The following is a 16,297-nucleotide window of genomic DNA, read 5'->3' as shown; positions in this document are numbered from 1 at the left end:
GTCATATTGTAAAGACCTCGCAGAATAATTATTATCCCCACAGAGCACTTCTCTCTCAGCCTGCAGGCTTACTTGTGGTTCCCGCGTTTCTGAAAGTAGAATGGGAGGCAGACCTGTAGGGAACAGACCCCTCTCATATGGAACCTGTCCCAGTTTGGATTCAGGAGGCTTTTAAGATTAGGGGCAGTTGCTTCTCTTTCCCCTTACACCCAACCTGATTCAGCAGATGGCTGTCCCTCCCTGAGCCTGGTTCTGCCAGAGGTCTCTTCCTGTTAAAAGGGAGTTCTTCCTCCCCACTGTCACAAAGTGCTGCTCATACTGGATCTTCTGAACATTTGTATCACTGGGAAGTGTCTGCAGGTGACTGTTGTGAACAGGGACCGTATAAATAAAACTGGATTGATTCAAAATGAAGAAGTAGTCTTCCTGCCCTTTGAAGCTATCGTATGTGCAGTTTTGCCTCATGAAATTATCGTGAAAAGTCGTGTTGCTCCACTTCACAATGGTCCATTCTGTCAGGGAGTTGAAAATGTGGCTGGAAATGGTGAGTTTAATGCGTTGTTGTTTGGAAAAGCGGAATAAGCTCTGTGGTCCTGTTTCCTGTTGCTTGGGTGACTAATGATGCTGCTTTGTGCTAAGGAGTCTGTTTTTCCAAACAGGAAGTGACTGCAGCGTCATGTCACTCAGGCTCACTCAGCATTATGTCAGCATGCTGTTACACTACAGTGAGTCATTTTACATGTAAGCACACATTCCACAGTTCTGATAGTCTGAAGTACACGCCACAATAAAGTGATTGCGTAACATCGCTGACAAAAGCAGTGTCTGGTTTAAGAGTCAAAATGAAATGAGATTAATTTTAATGGGCGACTGTCAGAAACTTCTAAATGACTTTTGGCTACAGAGTTTATGATGGGCTGTAATACGAGAAGCTTCTAATTGCAGCCTGTTAAATGAAGATTAGCAGCAGTGTTATAATTCAGTGAGCCCTGATGGTGCCAGTGTTGTGGGACTGTCTGACATTAGGTAGCACTATGAAGCTGTGGAAACTTATAGGCTAACTTCAGAGCAGCGATTTCTCTGAGGCTGATGATTTTCGTGACAACCGCTGTACACGAGCCTAATTTCCACAAAATTTCCAAGACGCTAAAGTCGCCATCTTTGATTTCACTCGTACTAAAGCTCCTTGAGAACGTCATTATTTACCTGACTTATTAAGAAAAGCAAGGGCTATTTTTAAAGCTGCCTTTTGTAATGACACTCTGCAAGTTTTAATTAGTCCACTGTCAGGAGGGGTTTATTACAAGTCAAATATTTATTTATTTTTCTTTATTTCTTTTAGCTCTGCCTTTTTTTCCAGACATTTAGGTCTTCTTACATGTTTCGTTAAAATATATACCGACTCGTTTTACGGCCTTGTGGTGAAAAGTGGTATTACACTAAAGTGCAGCCTTGTTCATAAAAAAAGCATCTTTTTTCTTCACATTCTGTCTTTACTTAATTTTTAAAGGTTTTTAACACAGGTATTTATAATAAGTATTTTATTCGCAGCAGAACCCTGAGCCTGGTTCTGCTGAAGGTTTCTTCCCATTAAAAGGGAGTTTTTCCTTCCCACGGTCGCCAAATGCGTGCTCATAATGGGTCGCCTGGTTGTTACGGGTTTCTCTCTATTGTTTTAGGGTCTTTACCTTTCAAAATAAAGCACCTTGAGGTATTGTTTGCTTGCTGCTATATAAAGTTCCGCTGCATTTAATTGGAATTGAATTAAAGTTGCATTGTTTTCACACACCAAGAAAGAGCTGCTCACAACTGTCTGTACCCGTGGATTTCTTCTTCACTGTTACAGCCTAATGAAGCTTGGACTTTGTGGTCATTTCCATCTGTCTTTTGTAGCTCCATGTTGTAGTTTCAGTATTTATTTATTTTTTAAATGGTCTTTGACAAAATAGTTGAAAAAGCTCCAAATAACTCAACCAGTCAGAAATGTTCAGAGCTGCAAGCCCTGGCAAGAAACTGCACGTACTTATGAAAGAAAGTTGGATCAGGAATAATTTGGAGGTAAAACTTGGAGCTTAATTTAGACCTTGTTTCATCTGGTGTTAACACACACAAAAGAATGGAAGTTGCCATAAAACCCAGCGTTCTCAGAACCTTTAGTCCCAGGTGCCTTGTTCACCTTTGGCCTTTGGTTGTCTGCATTTCCACTCCAGATGAGTCACACATGTCATTTTTGTGCACGACTCTACTACACCTTATTTTCAGTCCATGTTTGGCATGCTGCTGTAAGGCCACAGCATAGTAAACAAACGCATTAGCTACAACTACATATTTTTTTTCATTTTTAATAATAGTGGTGAGCACCAATCAGGAGCGTTTCGAGCTGCAAGGCTGACCCAAAAAGTTCCAGAACCTTAAGATAATAATTCCCTCAGACATTTATTTTGTAAAGCGGTTTCTTTGCCAGTGAAGAACAGAGTCCCGGCAGTGGAAACACACTGAGCTCTTCCAAAGCCTCCTAGTCCCCGCAGTGCAAACACAGCTTTAACAGTGAAACCGAAGCATGACGATGACATATCTGAAGATGTGTTTTAATGGTTAGTCCATCCAGTCAGCGGCACAAGAGCAATTTACTGATGATGAATCTCATGGTTCCCTCATCTGTCTTAACCCGACTGCCATAAATGCACAAGTAGTTTTCCAGGACAAATTTCCAGCTTTCAAGCGATCAACAGCTCTCACAAGCTTCAGCCTCGAGCTACCGTGGTCATAGCTGCACACAAGGAAATGGGACCCGTAACTTCTAGAAGCCGATGGAGGCTTTAGAGCCACACTTGTTCAATCTGAGAAACTCCTCATGTTTCTGTTAATGCTCGAAAAAATGTAGAAGAAATGGAACTGTGCCGCTTTAGACAGTAATCAGACTACAGTAACTACGAGCATTCAATAGTGATTTGGGTTTGGAAGGTGAGAAGTTACAGCGCTGCACGCAAAGACAATAGAAGTATATCCGTGTGAGCTGCCAGGTACAGACTTTCAGATATTTATTATTGTGAATAGTTGAAAGGTTGAAGTTTTGCCTTCATCCATCTTATTGACGTCACATTTTGCTCTTTTTCCCTCTGCAGTTATTAAAAGAAGGATGAAGCAATCATTGCTCAGCAGTCTTTGTTTGAACATGTTCTACACTGTGTTTCTCCAGCTTCTTTCCACACTAGTGCTGATTTCTCACTTTTTAAAAAATTAAGTTCAGTTTCAAAGATTCATAGCCATCACGTGAGCCCGACACCAGCCTGCCGCGAGGCGGTCGGAGCCCGGCTGGAATTTCGAGCATCAGATAAGCACCAGAGAACGCTGGTCCTTATAGATTACATTCCTCCACTGACCCCCTAATTGTTCCCATCTTGCCCCAGGGCTCGACCTGAGGCAGCTCTCCGCCTCCTTGATAGATTCAGTGAGATAATGAGAATGGTACACAGCCATCACATCTGTGCTGCACGAAGCTGGTTTTATTTCATCGCCTCCTCCTGCTTCACTGCCTGGTTTTTGGAGGAAAAGGGTGGGACCTGTAAACAGCAGATAAGCCTGGATGGATGCATGGACGGATGTAATACTAAAAGCAATGTGTTGATAAGAGCTGAACAGGCGCTTCCTTCCTAAAATTTGTAGGCAGCAGTTGCACAACAGGCTGTTGATGAGTTTTGTTTCATATGCTCAGTGTCAGCTTTAAAGAGGATCAAAGTAAATTAGCAGCAGTGTTTATTTAAATCGAGTGTAAAGCTGTGTTTGCACATGAACAGTGTCGGCGGAAGCAGTCTGGGCATCGTCTGAGTTCGTCCCGTCTTGCATTTGGCACACACAGCACAAGATTCTCCACATATGTTTTGTCATTACTGGAAATACTTCATTTAGTTTAGGCGGTGCGTGACGTCTCGCCTTCTCCTCTTTCTCCTCAACCAAACCAGTTCAGACAGATGACTGCTCTAATAAAATTAATAAATTAAATAAAACAGAAAGTCATCCGGGCACCACTTTCACTTTTCTGTCATGCTACGTTCCTGTCAATTAGAACTTCTTTGCAGACAGACGAGGTGTTTATTGACCTGGCATGAGAGCGTCTCCTAGTAAAGGTTTCGCTCCATTTGTGGTACCTGCACGATGAACATGAACAAAACAGCTGAGGGGCCTCTTCTAATTTCCCCTGTCAGGTTTTGCCACAAAAGAACAGAGAGAGAGGATAACGTATCAGGCGTCCAATTAGCTCAACGTCTTCCCAAAGCCTTCATTACTCCCCGTGTTTACTGGACTCTTATGTGATTGGCTGGTGGGAGCTGGATGGATACGCTGATAAGCCGATGCACTGTACAGACTCATCCGAGCTGATGTTGGACGAGTCACATTTGCAACCACTGCATTGTTTTTCTCGGCCTGTGTGTTCAGGCAGTTGTGTGTTATTTGTGTTACAACTCTGCAGCACTCTTTGTATGTGATTCTTTCCAGGTTAACGTCACTTGCCCCAAATCTGAAGTAATTCCAAACAATGGATGATGATCCCCTTCAGGGGGCAAGCTCTTCACTTCCTGCTGTGTCAGACATTTGATGTTTGTTTTGACAAGCTGTTGTAAATCTGTCTTTTAACAGTTGTTTCTCATACAGACTGGAACAGGGAACAGCTGTCATTGGCACATGCAGCCATGTCATCAGGCACCGTATTGGGCGTCATTTGCTTTTGCTTTGCATTATATTGGCAGAGCACGCTTTTTAGTATTGGTCGATCACATTAGTTTAATTGTGGGAAGCCAAAATCGTGATCGAGATTTAGATTTGATTAATTGTGCAGCCCAAGAACATGCACACATGCTCGGAGTGAATCCTTTGCATGGTTACCGTCTCTGCCCTCACAGAGTTTGTAGCAGAGCATCTAATCCAGCTGATTCAAATTAGAAAAGGTGGAGTGTTCTTCAACCTTTCCTGTTTGGTTTTGCATAATAATAAATACCGTGATGACACAGTTCTGCATAATGGAAGCATGTACATTTTGACCCAGTGGGTCAATAGGATGCTAATCAATGAGGACCAAGAGGGGGGAAGTTGGAGGAGTAAGGCACCGGTGTTCCACACTCTTTTTAAGACGTGTGCATGTGTGTAAGCCATTCTTGTCCACTCTAAGATGTTAGGTTAAAAAAGCAGGCAAAAATAAAAACCAGGAGAAATTAAAATGTATGAGTTTTAAAACATCACCTCAATCCTTTTTTTTTTTCTTCACCGTTTTGTTTTTTGGAAGAGGACGATGTGCTTCTTCCTTTGGAAATATTTGCAATAATGGCCAGTGATTTATTTATATTTTTTTTTCTATAATTAACAGACATAAAGCTTTAAAATCACAGCACAGAACATTTTTAACCATTTTGTCCCCACTTCATGGAGATTGCCTTAAAATACTAACACTCACAGCCGAACTCCTTTATTTGGGCAGAATCCTGGTGAGATGGAGAGTCGGTGTGTGCTTCCTGTGTCTGTACTCCAGCTTCCTCCTACAGTCCAAACACTTGTTAGCTTAACTGGAGATTCTAGATTGCCATGGATGTAAGGTAGATGTGCTCTATGGTTCAAATGTGACTTGGCGTTAAAACGCCTCGAGTGGTCGGTAAGACTAGAAAAGCTCTGTCTGAAGGTTCTTAGTATCCAGGTCTTGGTAATCTAAGGAGCTTGGAAAGAAAAGCGACTGGACTCAAGTTTCTTGAAGACATTTCACCTCTCATGCAAGAAGCAGCTTCTTCAGTTTGCATATAAAGGTCAAAGGTCACTCTTTTGAGGATACCAATGTTTACATTTTGTACAGAAGACAGATGGTTTGAAAGAGGAGTGAAAGAAGCATCTGTGTCCACTGTGAACAACCATCTTTGAACAGAGGGCGGGGCTTATGACACCCACTGTGCCATCTATAATCCAGTTTTGAGATCCTTCCCAGACGCCTTAACGCCCACTCGCATCCTGGGCCATTTGAACTCAATAAATCACATGACAGGGTGAGGCATGGTCTCACAATGGGTTAGCCTGAAACCTTGGCTGATAATGACCTACACCCATTTCCACACCTTGACTCAGATGATCAATAGTCGGTCAACAACCCTCTTAGGGACACTCCCAGTAAGCCTTAATAATCTGGGACTCTCCACCAATTGGTGTTAGAACCAAAGAAGCTTCTTGGATGAAATGTCTTCAAGAAACTTGAAGTCCAGTCGCTTTTTTCCCCCAGCTCCTTAGACTACTCTGTCTAAAATTTTTGTTCTCAAACTGATCTCCCTGTTGGAGCTCAGTCTGGGGGGAGTTATTTTTTCTCTCCTTATCTTTCCTCATGTTGTGCTTTTCCATGTATACCCCTCTGACCTGTCTTCCCCATGTGATGTTTGTAATGTATGTATGGTCGGATGGGTAAGACGGCGCTGGCACAGCTGGCAGCCTTAACCCAATTTCCCTCGGGATGAATAAAGTATGATCAATCAATCAAAATGTGAGTGCAAACTCAACAAACTTTTCACAGAAAGATTTGGATGGTTCTGTAGACTCGGATGTAAAATTAGTTGAACCTGAAAATGTGCAGATTGAGTCGGAGGGATGTTTGGAGCTTCTTTTATGGTCACTGTCCAAGTTCACTTTCAGGTCTTCTGTAAATTCTTACTGAAAACTATAGTGAAGAAAATGTAAATCCATGAACAACCATGTGACCTGCAGTTACACCATCAGTTTAAAATGTGGAGGTGAGCCTCCTCCGCCTCCTCCGTGCAGCTCCAGGCTGACGGGAAGGATCTGTGTCGTTAGAGAAGAAGAATGTGGACCTGCAGGTCTAGAGTCTGACACTCAAAAGCAGACCTGATGTGTTTGATAACTGGTCATTGTAGACTCATACCTGGCCATGACTCGGCTACAAACATGCTGCCAGGCCGAGCAGGGCAGCTATAAATAGACATGAAACTGATCTGGAACACAGACCCTGTTTACTGGTTTGAGAGAGTAAAAAACACATTCCTGTTGCATACTGCCCAAAAAAACCGCAGACTGTGTGACCTGTTGGATTGGTTTTGTAAAGCAACTTTCTGTCACATGTAAATAAAAACAGTGAAAGTACAGAAGCCACAGATACAAAAGGAGGGAGGGGTTAAACAGCCATTTCTAAAATAAACAGAATAACTTCTGACACTGTGCTGCTAAAGTGAGCAGCATTCATTCACAACAGATGAATAACTGTATGATTATCCAACAGCACAAAAGTCACACATCAGCTCCAGCTTTAGAAATGGCTGTAAAACATTTACAGCAGCAACGGTTACTAATTAGCTTCTCTCAGCCTAAACCAACTTTGTTTGCATGAAGCAGTCAGTTTTATTACAGATTACACTGATTTTTATTATTGAAACTGGAACACGTCATTCAGAAAAATCCAAGTTATTTGGATGGCACGCCTTCTTCACTCAGAGGTTAGTCATGGAGTTCCCCAGGGTTCTGTGCTGGGACCAATTATTTTCACTGCCAAAGGGAAGAATGTATAACACGAGAGCACTGTATGCATTTCCATTGTTCTGCAGGTAATGCCTAGTTATATTTAGCAATACAACCAGATACACAAGTCAGTTAGTTAAATTACAGACATGTTTTAAAGACAAAGGGAAAGATGACTCCTGCTTCCTGCTGCTAAACTCAGATTAAATTAAAGTTACTGTATTTAACTCAGAAACATGGTGACTAACCTGATGGCATTACACTGGCCTCCATTAACACTGCAAGGAACCTTTGAGTCATTTTAATCAGTGTGGCCTTCAACAAACACATTAAACAAATATGCATGACTGCTTAGTATAAAAATTCGAAACCTCCCGCGTCTCTGTTATCATTTACATTCTGGAAAACTACTCATGAGTGATCAAACGGTAATATTAAAGACCTATTAGCATCATACATTTCCCTACATAGCTGTTCAGTCTCAGACTGTGGGCTTTCTTGTGGTTCTTAGGGTGATGAAAAGTAGAATAGGAAGCAGACTGGCTGTGAAGATCAGATGACCCTAAACCCTCCTTTAGTTACACTCCTCTAGGCGCGTAACTAAAGGAGTTGTGTTGAATAATGTCTTGATGCATGCTCAATCATCCAGGTGAGTAAATCCCAAAAAGTTGATTCTGTTCATCCAGACGTAACGTTTTCAGTGGGAGAAACATTTCTTCACTCATCCCAGTGACTTCTTCAGTCTCAGCTGACTGCAGGTTTCCAACCTTATAAACAGGACATTTGCACAATGACTGAAACCAGCACCACTGAAGGAACAATGCACTGGGAGGTCAGTTCCTTCATCATTAATACGCAAATTCTCATGACCATTGATCAATAACCATGAGTACCATTCACAGAGAGTTGGGGAATGGCTGCAATCACAGCATTGTAAGATGGTGACAGATGTACCCTTAGGCCCCCTCCTCGATTCAGAGATGGTCTTTCCCGTTTCACGTAAATGGCCTCCTTGACTCCGCGCTCAAACCAGCGTTCCTCCCTGTCCAGGATGTGTACATCCTCATCATTGACAGAGCGCCCACTGGCCTGTAGGTGTAAATAGGTGAAAAAATTCAGTGGGCTGGTTTCAGTCATTGTGCAAATGTACTGTTTATGAGGCTGGGGAAACCTGCAGTCAGCTGAGACTGAAGAAGTCACTTGGATGAGTGAAGAAATGTTTCTCCCACTGAAAACACTACGTCTGTTGAATGATGTTAGTGGATCTGTACCTTCTTATAAAGTGTCCTGAGATGCCTATTGTTATGAATTATTTATATATAAATACAACAGAGTTGTTATAAGGTCCTGCTTTATAATGGTTGTGGTTCATTCTTGATAATTCGCTTCTTTGTCTTTATTTTTCCAGTCAGCCAGAATATTTACATGTCATGCAAATTCAGTAAAATCGGGCGTTCTGCAGGAACGACGGTGGAGGAGTCGCATCTGTTTGAGCTAAAGCATCGGCACAACAGTCCAGTGTTTTCTGCTGCTGTTGAATTTGACAACATTGTGTCTTATTACATTACATTGATACACCAGGACTCCATTGTTTTTAACAAGAATATAATAAATATATTGAAGTATAAATGGCATTTCTCTCTGACGGAGGACAACATGGATCGATACGATCCTGGAGTAAATCGACGTCAGGAGTTTTTCTTGTGCTGTGGCTTTAGAAGTCACAGCCAAGCATGTGATCTACAGCTGTCCTGCACTGTGCTGTAAATAAATGCATGTATCACTCATCCAGAAAAGCTGTTATGGATCAGCTAATTGAAGTTGGTGGCTTATATTTTGGCGAGTTTTTTTGCATAAAGTGTGACTCCTGATATTGGAGGATTGTTGCATCTTGTTGTATTTGCCATAAATGTGACTGTTTTCAGTTTGTGATTTATTCAGACAGCAGGTGTCCTCGCATTAGTTACCAAATCTCAAAATGTCTTCAGCTTTATTAGGCTGGACGATCCTTTAGAAATCTGGGTGCAGCTTTAGTGTGAGACTCATCCAGATTAGCAGATATCCGACCAGATTACTTTCTCCCACATGAATATAGAGACAAAGATCCACAGACCTCATCGGTTAAACCGGTCGAGTCAGTTTTGTTTGTTTGCAGCAGCGGCTGCAGGATCTGTTTCTACTGACACCAGAGATCTGTGTCCCTCGCTCTGCCTCGGCTTTTCACACACAAACAAATCTGTTCACAGCTGAGCTCCGTCGTGATTCAGCACTGAATAAACCTGATCTTCACTGATCTGTCTGCCTGTGTGTCCTTCAGCTGGAAGACTGCACCCTCCAGCTGTCTCCCAGTGGAAACTATCTGGACCTGGACTCTTCTCTGGCTGAGCAGCGAGACGAGCTGGAGAGCTTCTATGAAGATGTGGCGTAAGAAAAGCTTTTTTGTGTGTGTGTGTGTGTGTGTCCTGCCAATTGTCTATTTTTAACATGTATTTTTTTTATTGGGAACATGACTCATTAATGCTGCAGCCAAACACGTCAGGCAGAGACATGCCGTCCTTGTAACCCCACAAACACAGAAAACAGGAGAAGCACTGGACCCACACAGACACCCCCCCCCTTCACCCACCTGCATCCCCACCCGCACCCAAACAATCGCTGTCAACAACATACTCAAATATTAAAATAAAATAAAAAATAATATAAGGAAAAATAGCCAAGTTAAAATAAAGGCACAGCACATTTTTATCATATTTATAAAACAATAGTAGTTTACCATTACTCACTATAATACACTTTATGTAATTTAAAGTACTATTGTTATTATTCATTTTAGTTATGTTCATATAGTACATGTGTAACATTCATTGTTTAGTAAAAGTTGTTTACATGTTTAGTGATAAATAAGTGAAAACAGATTTTGTTGACGAGCGCTTTAAACGCTGTGCTCGCTGCAGGCGGCAGCTTCATACTGACCGGCTGCCCGAGAACGTACGTGCCTCAGAGTATAACGATGATGTCTAATTGTGACATCAGCTAAGATGCACAGGAATAATTTGATCTAATTCTGTATATACTATATACTCTTGCCAACACTTTCTTTAAAAGTGTAAAACATTCTGGGGTCAATTTAAAAAAAAAAAAAAAAAAAAAAAAAAGGCAGGTGTGATAGTGAGATCACAGGAAGTACCATTTTAAATTTAGTTATTAAAGATGATTGCCATTTTATTTTATATAAAAATATATAATAATTTTAAAATGCACATCTGAAGCTCAAAGGTCCAGAGTGATATTTAGAATCCCCGTGCACCTAAACATTGTCTGAGTCAGAAACAGGGTTTTAAATCACTCTGTATGGCATCATCGCTTTGACCTTCAGATCCATCTGTTGACCTTGAAGGTGATATTTTAAATTTTTACTTTTCACATGTTGCCAACAGACAGCACACTTGTAAGATGTCATCAATTTTGAGCCAATAAATCATGAAGTTAACCACAAAGACCTCGGGGGATGGAAGCCATTTTTTAATCAATTGTTGCGTGACCCCGCTCTTCACCCCCGCTCGATCAAAACTTTTCCGGGTATCGTGTTTACAGACAGGAACACCAAAACTTCCTTGGCAGAGGTAATAAAATTATGAATAATCAAAATAATGGATAAAAGGAGTAAAAGAAGTAGAATTAGTGAAAAAATTAAAATCACTTTTTAAAACAATAAGTTTATGAAAAAGCAAAAAATCCGTCCGTCCGTCCGTTTTCTTCCACTTATCCCATTCAGGGTTAGGAGGGGGTTGAGCCTGTCATAGCTGTCACAGGGCAGGAGGCCCGGGACACCCTGCACAGGTCAGTCTGTCACCGGACTAAAGTGCACAGATGGATAACCCTTCACACCTGTGGTTGGTTTGGAATCACCAGTTTTCCTAGCCCGATGCATGTCTTTGGACTGTGGGAGGAAGCTGGAGTATCTGGGTTCAAATCCAGGCCTCAGACTGGACCTTCTTTCTGTGAATCACATTCATTTCAGTGATGTGGAACTGAAACACACACATTGTAGCTGCTTGGTGTGTGTGTCTGTGTGTGTCTGTGTGTCCAGCAGTTTAAACTCAGCCATTTACAAGCCATTTATAAGATCTGGAGTCTGTGCGATGCTGTAAGAGCGTCTGAAAAACGTATTCCTCTTTTAGCCTCCAGACAAACACGCCCACCTTTACATCTTCCCTTCTCCCGTTTCTCCTTCTCTCTCGCTCTCATTCTTTCCATACCTCCATGCTGTCGTTCTTTCCATACTCTAATCCCAGCATGCCGCAGTCTGACTGTATGTGGAAACTTAGCTGTTCTGGGATCACCTCAGACCAGCTGTCTGCACACACTGATCACACTGACAGTGGATCAGGACTCCGTGTAGAGGCAAGTCTTTGTGAAAAGTGCCTTTAGTTTTGTTGGAGCATGAAAACTGCACTCAGATCTGATAAAACCCAATTAAACCCACTTTGGAGGTTCTTCTTCCATCGTCTTTGCTGACTCGGTGTCCTCCCAAATATGCCAACTCGGGACTCTTTGAGTGCCATGTCCGTCTCGTATGATGATTCGATTACACAAAAGTTAATCTGGTTAGATGTCTGTCACGAAGCTGGCTGCTCTGACTGAACCTGAACTCTGAGTCGTGACTGTTTTTATTCTGAACTCAAACGGTTTCTTATTTTTCCACAGGAAAGGAAGGAAGCCCATCCTGATTCTGAGGACTCAGCTCTCTGTTCGTGTTCACGCCATCCTGGGTAATTATGTCCTCAGTCTTCTGCTTTACTTTTTCCCTCTGTCCTCTCCTGCAGCACAGGAGTGATGACTCAGGGGAAACTCTTGCCGTCTTCCACCACAGTGACGTGTTGCACTCAGCTGGGAGGATTTCCTCTCTCTGAGTCTGCAGCTTAGAAAATACAGCGGTTACTTTCTCCACATGAAGTTGAGCTCAGGTTTAGAGTTTTGCTCAGCTGTTGTTTTATCTGTTGAAGGTGCTGAACATCGGGAAAGCTTAGCAGTAGCTCCTCCGAAGCTTGTTTAGAGGGATCAGAGGTGTCCTCTGAGCAGGCTGCTGGAAAGCCTGAAAGTCTTTAAAAGCTTCATTGTTTTAAGTGCATTTTGGGAAATGTAGTTTCCTGCAGACTGACCCCACAGGGAGCTCACTGCTGCATGTAAATGTGAGTAAGACAGGATTAGCATGACTCTTCTCACTTCAGGCGAGCTCCAACTAAAGTCTGATACTGCAGACATTTTTAAGACCAGAAAAAAAATCTCCCATTGAGGTTTCCATGGAAACAGATCGGCTTGAGAAGACGAGCTCCTGTCCGGACTCGTCCTGGTTACGTTTGCAAAAGGAGGAGGAGCGCGGGCATGTTGAAGAGTGTCAGGACTATATTAGGGAATATTGTGGATCTCCTGATGATATCAGTCATTACATCCAGCGGTTTCCTCACAGCAGCCTTGTTTATCACAGATTTCATCTTAAGAAGCAAAATGAAGTCGTGGCTCCTGTTTGCCTCGTTTCAGTCCCGAGGAGCGTATTTAACAAGCGAGAGTAATGCTATAGCGAGTGATGTCGAGGTTAAAGTCGGAGCTTTCTGTGGTTTTTACCGTCACTGTGGTAACTGGCGCTGAATGCAGGAGCTGGTTGGGATCAGGTTATCTTCAGGCTTTCCATTTCAGCTGTACCAACATGGCACCCAGCTATAAACTGAGTGCAAACTTGTCAGTGAACTGTGCATGTACTGAGTTGATGATGCAGGAATATTTAAATGTTCTGATACTTGATTCTGTGCATAAAATCAAACTCTTCATCACTTTCACGCTGCTCAATCACAGAAAACATCAGGAACACCTGTGCAGTCATCTCTTTATTAGGCTGCAGGACAGCAAGTTTAAACTGGAACCATTTAAATATTAAAAGTTTCAGCCGTCACCAGTGCGAGTGTTTACCTCAAAGTTTTTTTTTTTAATTGCTCTGTGCAGCTCTGTAATCACCAGATTAATGATTTCCTGCAGCATGAACCTCTCGTCTTATTTGCAGCAGTGTTGCATTTTTATTTTTATGTTCTTTATAGACTTTTTCTATGCAAGTGATTTCTATCTAACATTAACACATCTGTAGTAACTCTGGGTTTACTATCTTATCCAAGAATATCTGGCATGCAGACTGGATCAAATCAAACCACCAACCTTCTGATTAGCAGATGACCTGCTCCGCCTCCTGAGCTACAGCCACCCAGGATGCAGGGATTAGCAGAGAAAGATGATAACCACTATCATCGCACCGTTATCTCAAATATGATTTTAGGCTTTGTCGAGCCAGCGAACACAAGGAAAGCCTGGCTGTGTTGAACATCAGTCTACCTCTCTGATTTATTTTTTTTTTTTTTAATGTTTCCACATAAACCAGTTTACATCTGAGCTCACTGGGAAAGAGCGAGGTGAAGCGAATCAGTTATCAGTCACGGCAGTATTAGCACTTTCTGTAAATCCTGTGCTTTGATTTACCTTTTCATGCCATCTCGAAAAGCTTCCCTTTGCTCCCGTTTCCTCTACTCACTGCGTGTCTGGTTATATTCCTTCTGTGACCTCTGACCTCTGATTGTCAGGGGTGTTGTTGTAGAGTTTTAAACCTCCACAGTCACATGGAGCAGACCTAAGCATGAGACTGTAATATGAAGCAGGGCAGCCTGCAGCCTTGTTCCTGTTGGTGGTTACAGGTCAGCATTATCAAACCGGTTTGTTTTGTTATTTTCCTCAAAGCTATCAGATATTATAAGTTTTAAGGTTTCTCATCTGTCAGCACCGTGATGGAAGTGACACACCTACTCGCAGACTTAAAGACGACCTGGCACGGGCTATCAGGATGTGGGGGGGGGGCAAGCACAGAGTAAAGGAAGACACATTTTGAGGCATTAGCTTGGCATAAGTTTAAAGAAATGGTTGTGCCTCCCTCTAATTAATCGCTGCCAGCGCACCATCCGGTGCACACACTGACGGATCCAAATCAAACACAGCCACCAGGCTGCAGCAGGTGCATGCTGGGTGTGGCTGCGTGCTGAACGGCTCATAGACGGACTCATGACTGGTAATCATCAGAAACCCCTGAGGAGCTCAGCGAGGGGCAGAGCCTGCAAATATTTAACTTTTTATTGTTTGTAAACAAAGAGGCTGAGTGCTCTATTTATACTCTATTGTTTGTTGTTGTTTATAAACAGAGAGCGCGGTTTAAAGTGCTTCAGCCTGCTGCTGATCGTTTAAAGACCGGCTCTCTGGGTTCTGCAGGTTGATGAGTCTCATCTCTGGACAGCAGCTGGCTTTTTCTTCTTAGTCATGTTGTTTAATTGTGAGTCGTCAGGAAGTCATTTATGTAACGCTATTAAAGGACCCTACTAGAATAGCTCTGCATGAGTCACAGATCATAATCCTCCTTAATCATCTTACATTGGGCCTTGCTCTAGTGTCTGAGTTCATCCTTTGTCTGAAATGAGCCAGTTTAGCCCCGCCCAGTTTAAATTAACTTTCTGATTGGCTCTCACTTTCTGGTGTTCAAGTGAAAAAGGAGACATGAACGTTAAATGAGGGCATATAAGGACATGTGTAAGAGATCTGCACCACCTGCTTTTATTGTTGGTCACTTTGTTGTATTTGCTGTGCTGTCTGTCTGTCAGGAACACATTTGGGGACCTGTCGTCCCAGTTTCCAGCTTTATATTTTTAGTCTCTGACTAGTATATAGTAGCTTTGCATACTTTGCTGCTCATAAATAAAATAAAACTTTATACTTTTATACTGAACCTATCAGTTCATTTTGTCTGAAATAAGCAGTTTTAGCTCCTCTGCCTTTAAGAGAACTTCCCCTGTTTGGTTGGGGTTCCTGAGGACGATATTAGGAACGTCAATATTTCAATATGAGAATGATGTGCATGCAAAGTCAATGCATATTAGGTCACCATTAAGCAGCAGTCCGTTTGCTTTGACAAAGATCAGCTCCTCCATGCAGGGGTTGTCCATGTTAAAATAAGGGCAGTGTCTGTTTATACACCACAGAGCAGTTTGTGTAAAGGAATCTGTGGGTATGTTTCTGCAGTTCGATCCTGATGTGGTCTAAATGGAAATTTGGTTGCGTGTTTGCGATCACGGTCTAAAAGCCTCCCTGTGGTTGTTACTTAAAACCTTTCCAGAGTCGTGCACATCAGTGAATACAGACAACATGAAGAAGCTCAAACTGAGCGGATTCACCTCATCTGCACTCTTGCTCTGCATGTGGCTGATTATTTATTGTTGTTGACTGTGTCTTGGCTTTGGGCACGATGGTTGTTTAAAACGGTCTTCCGAGCCTCTCGGCGGTTCACTGAACACTTCTGTGTTTGTAGCTGTTTTCATCCCAGCAGACCAAAGCTCCACTCTGGTTTTGGGGTTTTTATTTTTAGCCCTTTTCTGCCCCTATCTACGCCTGTGGTGTTGCTGCTCGCAGCAGCTGGACACACCAGCGTCAGAAAGGACGGAGCCGGAGGCAGAAAGCCTTCGCTTTCATTTTCTTTAAGAGTTTTGAAACGGTGCTGGAAAGTTCTGCAGGCAGAGTGAGAAACAGGAGAGATCGTGTTCCAGTCAAATGACCCAGAGGGGATCCTGAGACAATCGCACTCATAAACTACACATAACTGTGTTTAGTGGCACTGTGTTTTGCCATAAACTCATTAAAATGCATTCTTCAAAAAGGTTCCACCTGTAGATGGAGTAGTTCTTATCAGAAGACCAGTGAGTCTCTCTGTCGTCTCTGC

General features: G+C 42.5%; 1 protein-coding gene across 11 annotated transcripts in view; it reads left to right on the top strand.

Annotated features, from left to right (window-relative positions):
• Positions 1-16,297, top strand: part of fhod1 (formin homology 2 domain containing 1) — a 50,957-nt gene that overhangs the window by 1,296 nt on the left and 33,364 nt on the right. For all 11 annotated transcript variants that reach the window (XM_019361347.1, XM_025908340.1, XM_025908339.1 and 8 more), the window contains exons 2-3: positions 9,815-9,921; positions 12,205-12,269. In XM_019361347.1, the coding sequence (XP_019216892.1) occupies positions 9,815-9,921; positions 12,205-12,269 (172 nt within the window). The remainder of the gene's footprint in view (positions 1-9,814; positions 9,922-12,204; positions 12,270-16,297) is intronic.

The sequence above is a fragment of the Oreochromis niloticus genome, linkage group LG1, assembly GCF_001858045.2.
Source record: "Oreochromis niloticus isolate F11D_XX linkage group LG1, O_niloticus_UMD_NMBU, whole genome shotgun sequence".
NCBI classification, from domain to species: Eukaryota; Metazoa; Chordata; class Actinopteri; order Cichliformes; family Cichlidae; genus Oreochromis; species Oreochromis niloticus.
Note: the sequence above shows the minus strand (reverse complement) of the source record. Positions and strands in the feature narration are given on the sequence as shown.